This window comes from Panthera onca, chromosome X, assembly GCF_046562875.1.
Source record: "Panthera onca isolate mPanOnc1 chromosome X, mPanOnc1 haplotype 2, whole genome shotgun sequence".
NCBI classification, from domain to species: domain Eukaryota; kingdom Metazoa; phylum Chordata; class Mammalia; order Carnivora; family Felidae; genus Panthera; species Panthera onca.
Window position 1 is genome coordinate 30,770,155 of NC_138357.1, and position 10,846 is coordinate 30,781,000.

The 10,846-nt window shown below is 46.8% G+C and overlaps 1 protein-coding gene across 1 annotated transcript; it reads left to right on the forward strand.

The window, feature by feature from the left end:
• The first annotated feature begins 328 nt into the window (after positions 1-328).
• Positions 329-10,517, forward strand: LOC145714111 (rhox homeobox family member 1-like). The gene is made up of 3 exons (XM_081793245.1): positions 329-1,649; positions 6,396-6,441; positions 10,267-10,517. Exons 1-3 carry the CDS (start codon positions 1,198-1,200, stop codon positions 10,381-10,383), a joined length of 615 nt encoding a protein of 204 aa, XP_081649371.1. The 5' UTR covers positions 329-1,197; the 3' UTR covers positions 10,384-10,517.
• Positions 10,518-10,846: the final 329 nt, after the last annotated feature.

Here is a 10,846-nt window from a genome sequence, read left to right on the forward strand (position 1 = left end):
CAAACACAAGTTTTCTTTGCCCTGCCAATTCCTCAGAGATGCCTTGGTTATTTCTTGAGGTGTCACTGTCATTATTTGGCCTCTGTGTTCACGCAATAAAACTTTGTTTTTTCTCCTGTCAAACTGTCTCATGTCAATTTAATTCCTAAACCAGCTAGAAGACCTTGAAGGACGGAAGGAAAAAATCTTCCTCCCTTACACTGGCCTGGATCTCTTTTGACAATAAATACAATTTTATTTTTTCCAGAGCAAGAGATCAGGATGATATTTTTAGGGAAAAAAAGGGAGCACGGGGGGAGAGGGAGCAGCAGGGGGAAAGGTGGAAACTGACCTGAGTTCATGCCAGGAGCCCAGCACAGGGGACGGCTGAGCTTGTATAGGGGACATGCTACCGCAGATGTGCGAGTGGAGGACCACGGAAGATGCATTCTTCACTGTGGCCTCCTAAGCCAGCAAAATGCAAGAGTTCTCGGGTGCACTAAGCCCTGGGCTGGGGGTCTACACTTGCACTCCGATGGGGCGTCATTACTAAAAATCCGGAGTACTTGAACTTTCTCATCGGGCACATTGGATTTCCTGTAGAGTGCATCTTACCCAGAATGTTCTACAAATCCGGCCCCAAGATCCGACTCTGGGCACCCGGGAAACGTGGTGGGCTCTGCTTTCTGTGTCCTTGCAGAAACTCGGTTCATCATTTCGCTTTACTTATTAGCCCGGCGTGTGTGCAGGTTGCCAAATATAGAGGGCTGGACCATGAGACTTTCTCAGAACTTTTCCCAAAGGGCTCCTGTAGGTAGTGAGAAGTCTCGAACCCCCATCTCTCCCCGTCCCTGATTTGCCCCCCAAATCAGTTCGCATAATCCGGTACCATCCCGTCCTCAGACCACTCTGCTCAAGAGGGGTGTGGTAAACCGAACTTTCAATTAGAGACCCGATTGTGCGCAAACCCAAGCTCCCGCCTTGCCCCGCACAGCCCTAATTTTTTGGCCACGCCCCAGACACTTGCGTGTCGAAGCGAGTCCCACCCACCTCAGTTGGCGGAAAGGGAAAGCCAATAGCAATCGTCTAAAGGGGATCACGTGCGCGTCGAACTTGCGCCACAGCGTTTGAACTGGTACGAGGCGCCAAAAGAGGCCAGCTCTGGTCTCGATCACCACAGGGTGGGCGGAGGCGGTGGCCGTCCACCACACCACAGCCATGGAGCCTCTGCCCAGCGGCGACTACTGTGACCTGGGTGCATACTGTGACCCCGACTACTACTGGCTGGGGATGCAAGAAGTGGAAATCAGATCTGAATCTGTGCAGGACGCGGCCCCAGAAGCCAAAGAAGACGGCCACGTTGATGACGGCAGTCTAGTCCCCGTGGGCAACAATAACCCCCAGGGCGGTGCCAGCTATGCCAACTGTGGAGGCGACATCAACCGTGAAGGCGTGGCGAACCGTGACGGCGAGGGGAACCACGAGGCCAGCGGTGTCGTCCAGGCGCTGGGGCAGCAGCACGCTGAAGGGCCACCCCAAGTGGCAGCCGCTGGGGCTCGTCAGCCCCACGGCAGGCAGCAGGGGGCCCCGCGCTCTAAGTTCACGGCGTTTCAGGTGCGGGAGCTGGAAAGCGTTTTCCAGCGCACTCAATACCCTGACGTGGCCACAAGGTAAGTGGCTTGCTCCGGCAAGTGCCCTTCGCCTCATCTCCAGGCATCTTCGTTCCCCCACCCCCTCCCGGCCCCCCTGCCCCTCCACCCTCGCCCGTCACCCCCTCCCCCCCCGACCTCCTTCTCCCCCTCCTAAACCAAAAAGGACTAGGGGTGGGGAGAATGCCTTCTGTGCATCAAGGGAAATATTTGTATACAGTAATTATATGAAACAAGTCTGTGGAAATCTGTGGTGGGTGGTCTTTTTGTTTTTTTAAATTGTGGTGGGGACGCCGGGCTGGCTCAGTTGGGAGAGCGTGGGATTCTTGATCTCTGGGGGTCGTGAGTTCGAGGTTCGAGCCCCACCTAGGCATAGAGATTACATAAACAAGCACAAACTTCAAGAAAAAAAGACTTAAGGGGAGGCTGGGTGGCTCAGTCGTTTAAGCGGTTAAGCGTCCAACTCTTGATTTGGGCTCAGGTCCTGATCTCCCGGTTCGTCAGTTCGAGCCCAGTCGAGCCCGCATCGGGCTCTGCGCTGAAGTGCTCTCGTGCGCGCGCTCTTTCTGTCATCTCTCTCTCTCTCTCTCTCTCTCTCTCTCTCTCTCTCAAAAAAAAAAAAAACATTAAAAAAAGAAAAAAGACTTATTAAAAAGCTGGTAAAATAGGGAGTCGTGGCTGGCTCAGAGGAGCATGCAGCTTTTGACCTCAGGGTCCTAAGTTCGAGCCATTTATCGGTGTAGAGATTACTAAAAAAAAATAAATTTAAAAAAATTGTGGTAAAATATGTGTGAAGATAAAATATACGATCTTAACCATTTTTTTCAGTGTATAGTTCACTAAAGTGCATTCATATTTTTTTTTACAACGAATCTCCAGAACTCTTTCCACCTTGCAAAACTAAAAGGATACACGCTGAACCACTCTCTGTTCCCCCATCTCCCCCAGCCCCTGGCGATCACCTTTCTACTTTGTGTTCTGATGAATTTGACTACTGTAGGTGCCTCATATAAGTGGGATTACACGGTATTTTTCTTTTTATGCCTGAAGTATTTCACTTACTATAATGTTATCGGGGTTCACCCATGATGTAGCGTGTCTCAGAATTCCCTTCCTTTTTTAGGGTTGAGTAATATTCCATTGCTTGTAAATACAGAATTTCATTGATCTATTCATTTATTTGTGGGCACTTGAGTGGCTTCTACCTTTTGGCTATTGTGAATAACGCTGTTGTGAACATGGGCGTGCAAATAGCAGTTGGAGTCACTGTTTTCAATCATTTGGGGTAGATATCCAGAATTGTTGGATCGTTTGGTAAGCCTGTTTTTAATTTTTCAAGCAGCTACTGTGCTGTGTCCCGTAGTGGCCGCAAGTGCACAAGGATTCCAATTTCTTCACATTCTTGTTAACACTTATTTGTTTATTTATTTAAAACATTTTATTTTTAGGTAATCTCTACACCCCAGGTGGGGCTTGAACTCACAAGCCCGAGATCAAGAGTCACACGCTCCACTGGCTGAGCCAGCCAGGCGCCCCTGTTTTTAATATTAGCCGTCTCAATGGCTGTGAAGTGGTATTTCATTGTGGTTTTGATTTGTGTTTCCGTATTGATTAGTGATGTTGAGGATCTTTTCATGGGCATATTCAAGCCCTGTGCCCATTTTTATTCTCCGTAAGACTAATTTATTCATTTTTTTCCTGATTTCTTTATTTTGGTCAAATACTCGTAAAATGTACTGTCTTTGCCATTTTTCATTGTGCAGTTCAGTGGCATTACGTACATTATTCTTATGTTACCATCACCACCGTTCATTTTCAGAAATCTCATATTGCAAACCTGAAACTATTACCATTACACAATAATACACCCCCCGATCCCCTGGTAACCACCATTATACTTCCTGTCTGTGATTTTGTCTTTTTGTGACCGGTTTATTTTCCATAGCATACAGTCTTTTAATTTTTTGTAAGCTTTTTGGCTTTTTTATTGAAGTATAATTGACATACAGTGTTATATGAGTTTCAGGTGTACAACATAATGATTCAACGACTTTATACATTACTCAGTGCGCACCACGATAAGTGTGGTCACCATCCGTCACCATAGAACATTATTACAAATTATTGACTATATTCCCTATATTGTATGCTCATTTTCATGACTTATTTATTTTATAACTAGAAGTTTGTACTTCTTAATCCCCTCAATTTCACCTGTCCCCCGACCCAATTCCCCTCTAGGAACCGTCAGTTTCTTCTCTGTATTACAGTCTGTCTTTTTGGTTGTCTATCTCTGTTTTGTTTTTTTTTTTTTTTTTCCAACTTTTTTTTTTTTTTTTAATTTATTTTTGGGACAGAGAGAGACAGAGCATGAACGGGGGAGGGGCAGAGAGAGAGGGAGACACAGAATCGGAAACAGGCTCCAGGCTCCGAGCCATCAGCCCAGAGCCTGACGCGGGGCTCGAACTCACGGACCGCGAGATCGTGACCTGGCTGAAGTCGGACGCTTAACCGACTGCGCCACCCAGGCGCCCCTGTTTTGTTTTTTAGATTCTACCTATAGGGGCGGCTGGATGGCTCAGTGGGTTAAGAATCTGACTCTTGATCGAGAGAGGGAGACTCGGAAGCCGAAGCAGGCTCCAGGCTCCAGGCTCCAAGCTGTCAGCACAGAGCCCGATGCGGAGCTTGAACTCACAAACCGGGAGAACATGACCTGAGCCGAAGTCGGACGCTTAACTGACTGAGCCACCCAGGCGCCCCTATCCATTTAGTATTAATGAGCACTTGGGTTGCTTCCACTTTTTGGCTCTTGGGAATTACACTGCTAGGCACATAGGTGTCAAAATATCTTTCCGAGACCCTGTGTTCAGTTCTTTCAGGTATATACTCAGAAATGGAATTGTCGGGTCATTTGGTAATTTCTATGTTTAAATTTTTGAGCAGCGCTCAAACCCACAAACTCGAACCCACAAACCATGAGATTATGACCTGAACCGAACTGTTTTTCTTAGCGGCTGCACAAGGGTTCCAATTTCTCCACATCCTCACCAGCACTTGTTATTTTCTGGTTTTTGGTGTTCCATTCTAACGGTATGAGGTAGCAGTGTGGTTTTGGTTTGCATTTCCTTAATGACTAATTAGTGATGTTGAGCATCTTTTCATGGCCATTTTAATATCATCTTTGGAGAAATGTCTATCCAAGGCCTTTGCCCAGTTCTTAACCGGTTGCTTGTTTATTTATTCAGTTGTAGTCCTTAATATATTGTGGATGTTAACTCCTTATCAGATATATGATTTGCACATATTTTCTCCCATTTGAAGGGTTGCCTTGTCACTCTATTGATCTTTTTGAAGTTTGAAAATTTATTTTGGGGGAGAGAGAGAGAACCCACACGCACCTGAGTGCATATGTGCTAGTTGGAGAGGGGGAAGAGGGAGGGAGAGAATCCTAAGCACAATCCACACTCAGCACAGAGCCTGACGTGGGACTCAACCCCACAAACCATGAGATCATAACCTGAGCCTAAATCAAGAGTCAGGCACTTAACTGACTGAGCCAGCCAGGTACCCCTCACTTTATTGATTTTGTACTTTGGTCTACAGAAGTTTTTAATTTTGATGTAGTATAATTTATACATTTTTTTTTATCGTCTGTGTTGGTAGCTTTTTGTAAATAAAATTTTATTGGAATCAGGCTAAGGAGAATAAGGTACTCTCCTGCAGCTAGCTGTAGGCCTGGATCCTTTCATTTACAATTTTGAGGCGGGCGCCTGGGTGGCTGGGTGGTTAAGCGTCCGATTTCGGCTCAGGTCGTGATCTCGTGGTTTGTGAGTTCGAGCCCAGCGTCGGGCCCTGTGCTGACAGCTCACAGCCTGGAGCCTGCTTCAGATTCGGTGTTTCCCTCTCTCTCTCTGCCCGTCCCCTGCTTACTCTCTGTCTGTCTCTCTCTCAAAAAACAAATCATAATAAACATTAAAAACTTTTTATAAATAAATAAAATTTTGAGGGAGGGGGTCACCTGGCTGGCTCAGTCAGAAGAGCGTGTGACTCTTGATCTCAGGGTCAAGACTTTGAACCCCACTTAGGACATAGAGCCTACTTAAAAATTTTTTAAATAAATTTTAAAAAGTTGGAGGGGCACCTGGCTGTCTCAGTCAGCAGAGCATGTGACTCTTGATCTCGGGGTTGTGAGTTCAAACCCCACGTTGGGTATAGAGCTTACTTAAAAAATAATAAATAAATAAATAAATAAATAAATAAGTAAATAAAACTGTGATAATTTGTTTGCATTAATTTTTTATTTTTTATTTAAAAGATTTTTTAGTGTTTGTTTATTTTTGAGAGAGAGACAGAGTGCAAGTGGAGGAGGGAACAGAAAGAGAGGGAGACACAGAATCCAAAGCAGGTTCCAGGCTCTGAGCTGTCAGCACAGAGTCCAATGCGGGGCTCGAACCCACAAACCATGAGATCATGACCTGAACCGAAGTCGGATGCTTAACCAACTGAGCCACCCCGGAGCCCCGAATTTTTCTTTTTTTAAATAGTGCAATACAATTATTTATCTTGACTACCAAGATGTTAATGCTACCTTAAATTTTGAGGGGAAACCGTAGCAAGCCTGGAACTGGGAATTACAGAAAAATTTACTTGGGGGGTGGGCTCTTGAGGGGAGGGTACACGTTTTAAAACAAGCATAAAATGTATATCTGTACATTTCACTTTATCCACAGCTCCAAATACTAAACATTTGTGGTTTTCTCCCCGCAGAAGAGAACTTGCAAGCTGCATGAATGTGACCGAAACCAGAGTGCAGGTCAGTAAACCTGAATGGCCGGGCAGCCATTCTGAAACCGGCTTTAGGGCTTGTGACACTTCTGTTCCAGGGGTTCTCAAGTTGGTATGTTTCGGTTTTCTTTTTCAACTTTGGCAAATAAATCGACTTTAGGAGTCTTTGTGGGTGAAAAATGGGGTATGTGAACTCCAGCTTACGGATGTTTCCCATTACCCGAGGGAACATGATTCCTTTCTCTTAAATTTTTTTAATGTTCATTTATTACTTAAAAAAAATTTTTTAAGGGTGAGCGGGGGAGGGGCAGAGAGAGAGGGAGACGCAGAATCCGAAGCAGGCTCCAGGCTCCGAGCTGTCAGCACAGAGCCGGCTGCAGGGCCGAACCCACCACCCAAAACACAGATATCCTTTGAAGAGTCATGTGTGGAGACATATTGGGGCTCAGGCTGACTGTGGAAGTATTCAAATTAATGCACAGAGGAGCAGGTTATGAGAGGGATTGGTTATACTAAGTTAAAGCCATGCATAAGCTCTTAGCGAAGTGGGTGAATTTATAAACTTTGGGGTGGGGGCGCTGGGAGGCTCAGTTGGTTGAGCGTCCGACTTCAGCTCAGGTCATGATCTCACAGTCCGTGGGTTCCAGCCCCGCGTCGGGCTCTGTGCTGACAGCTCAGAGCCTGGAGCCTGTTTCAGATTCTGTGTCTCCCTCTCTCTCTGCCCCTCCCCCGCTCATGCTCTGTCTCTCTCTCTCTCTCTCTCTCTCTCTCTCTCAAAAATAAACATTAAAAAAAAAACATTGGGGTGAGGGAGAAATGTATGCTCAGAACACGCTATATGAGTAACCAGTGTCTGTTTAGTGAAGCTGAGACTGATGGTGGAGGGACAGCTTCAAAGTTCGAGAACCCAGTCCTCTTGCTGTTGTTTTTAAGTGTTTGGTAAGGCAATGTGGGGAGTGAGAGCTCTACGTTCTAATTTTCTGGAACATTTTGATGCATCAACCTGAAAACATTGCTGGGGACAGTCACGTTACGGCGAGAATGGGGGAACGGTTTGCAGGCTTTGAAAATTTGCCTAAAGTATGAAACAAGCAAAAAAAACAAAAAACAAAAAAAAAACCACCCAGTACTGAATGAATATCAATTGACCTAAGAAGGGCAAAAAGGTTAGAGAAGAACTACATGTCAGTCAAAATAGGCCTTCTGGATACTACACAAATTCTACAAATCCACTAAACACGTAAGCACATATTCTCTTGAGGATTTCTAACATTTTAAGAATTTTTTTCATGTTGGTGATGCTATTTTGAAGAGTTGAGTTTTGTGGAATTTGGTCGGCTGGGGGTTGGGTGGCCCTTATTTGGGGATAGAGTCATTGTGTTAATTTTAAATACTTTCATTCCCTCAGGCACTTTTGACTAATTTGTAGGTCATGCCGTAAAAAGGTGACCCCCCCCCCAAAAAAAAAAAACCCCACTTAAGTTACAGCAAAGTGATATTTGCCCAAAAAAGAAAGGAAAGGAAGTCAGGCTGGGTGTATCGGCTTTGCTGCAGAGTACATGTGTGAGTGCATTGATGGAAAGGAGTTGCAGGGGCGCCTGGCTGGCTCGGTCGGAGGAACATGTAACTCTTGATATCGGGCCGTGGGTTCGAGACCCATGCTGGGTGTAGAGATTACTAAAAAATGTAAATAAACTTTAAAAGATTTCTCAAAAAAGAACAGTTGCAGATCTGGTGGTGGGAGTACCTGAAAAGCAGCCCAACAGAGCTGACCGTTGAGTAGTGGCATCCCAACACCGCAGACTGGGGCCCCGGGCCTGGCTCAGACTGGAAAGGTTGGGAGCAGACTGGGATCGCTTTTTCAGGCTGACAAGGCGTATTGCAGAGGAAAAGAAAAACGTTAAGGTTTGGTGACTAGCTCTTTCTCCTTCCTGGGTTTCCTAATGCACTCGCAGTGGCATTCTGAAGGGGAAAGAGGCCACAAGACACAAATCAGGGAGAAAACAGTGTTCTCACAGATTTCCCAACCAGACAGCTGAATTTCTCCAAGAAACTTAATACATGGTTTCCTCCTTTCTTTTGCAAACAGAACTGTTTTGTAAAGCCAATGTTGAGAATACAGCCCATATCAGGGCGCCCGGGTGGCTCAGTCGATTAAGCCTCTGACTCTTGGTTTCAGCTCAGGTCATGATCTTACTGTTTGTGAGTTTGAGCCCCCCATCAGGCTCTATGCTGACAGCACGGAGCCTGCTTGAGATTCTCTCTCCCTCTTTCTCTGCCCCTCCCCCACTTCCTCCCTCTCTCTCTCTCTCTCTCTCTCTCTCTCAAAATAAGTAAATAAACATTTTTTAAAAAATTTTAAGAAGAGAGAATACAGCCCATACAACAGCCAGCTTTTGTTATCTTATGTTTATGGGTATTTGACCACTGGTGTGTTCAGATCCCCCCCCCCCCCCCCGCCGGAATGAGCTCGATCACACCGGCCTTGTTGAAGCTATGTATTTATGCAGCAGAAATACCACAAATCTTAAAATAGGAGTGCAAGCATGAGGCCTCAGGCAGGGAGAGAAGGCCTTTTGTGCCACTCAAGATGCGTAGTTTGGAAACTTCTGAAGGGATTTCAATCTAATGTTAACCCCATTAACTAGGACACCGAGAAGATAGTCAAGTCTAACTGCCCATTTTGTTTGCTTGTTTGCAAAACTATCGGGCAGGTATTTAGGAAGAAGAAGCCATTTTATGACCCCTTTACCCTCATTGTTGTCATCCACCTTCCTAAAGTGCTGTTTCACCTTGCCTTAAGAAAAAGGGATGGGATTGGGACCTCCTGGTTGTGTAGCAGCTCCGAGGGGCCCTGTCCTGCCCTGCCCTGCCCTGTCCTGCCCTGCTGGACAACAGCGGCTCGGGTCCGGGATCCTGGAACTGTGGCCAGAGTACAGTGAGCTGACCTGGCCCTGAGCCCGGAAAGGTTTGTAGGGTGGGGCAAGTTGGAGCATGCAGAATTGACGACGGTGACGATGGTGTGCCTCTTTCCCCTAGACTCCCGGGTGGCCAAAGAGTCTTGAGCATTTTAGTTCATTCGGGTCACGTTGGTCTCCACTTTCCTTAACACTACGGGTTGAAGTATCAAGGCAGTGTGCCTGGCCCCCGCAACTCTCACGCCCCAGTGAGACGAGCCACAAACTCCATGGGACCCCATGACGAGGCCTCCCTCGCCAGACTGCTTTTTACTCTCAAGAGGTTTCGGAGGAGTAATGACCCCTTAGACATCCTTGAAGGAAATCTGTCTGAAAACCCAACGCGTTTCTTCCTATTAATTATTTACTTTGCACCGAAGATAGGCTTGTCGAATAGGAAGCTGTTCCCCTCAATATGACCTTAAATAGGGCCCCCTATTGACAATGCCCACATTATCCCCCAAACAAGGTGACACTGTCCCTGGTGAGGAGACGGCAGGAGGTAACTGGCGGTAACAGGTGGTCGTCAGCCGCCAGGATACAGACCCTTCTTTATCCTGTTTCCAGGTAGTAAGAATCCAGGATCCGCAAGAAGCGGGTGCAACTCCTAAGTAGACCTGCATCCGATACCTGAAAAGACCATTTGAATCTTAAAATTGGGAAGAGAGGGACAAAGTGATAAGCCTACTCCGGAATTTGGCACATAGCTGGTGCTCGCTAAGGGGGAGCTAAAGGGAGGGGGTGTGGTGGTAACTTCCCTGAGCAAACAGCTTCCCTTGGCGCAGCATGAAATCTCAGTGGCGCACAGCACACACTTGCACGTAGGTAGTGGCTTTTGTCTTCGGACGTTAACTGTTCGATGTACTAAACCGATCCCTTTTTCCCTCTGACTGCAGGTTTGGTTTAAGAACAGGAGAGCCAAGCTCAGGAGAGATGAGAGGGCATCAATGCCCACAACTACCCCACCTACTAACCTGGAACACCTGGTCATCCTAATGCTGGACGGGCCCTAGAATGTCGCTCTCGTTCAGAAGCCAGATTGGAGATGGGTTCTTCCGGTGCCACTGACACCCGGGCCGCCTTGTTGCCCCTGCCACCCTTTTCTCCTCCGCGGTTGTGTTATCAATAAAGAGAAAAATTCTCTGTGCCTTTGCCTTTGTGTATCAAACGGGAACAAGTAGGGTGCGTATGCAAATTGCAAAGGAAATGCCACTTACACAGAATGACAAGGAGGCCTCCTTTCATGAGGAGACCTCCCTGAGTCACCATCTGGAGGCCCTGCATGTCACAGAAGTTCCCCGAGTGCCCATGATGACTCGGCACTGACCTGTATCTCTCTACCATCCCGCCCTCCCTCACCCCATCGTCATCCCCACCTTGCTCCTTCGGGACCACAAGTATGTGCAAAATGGGGTGGGAGGAGTCCCTAGTGAGAGAGCAGTGTTTCTTCCAGAGATGAGCTCCATCCATGCTGAC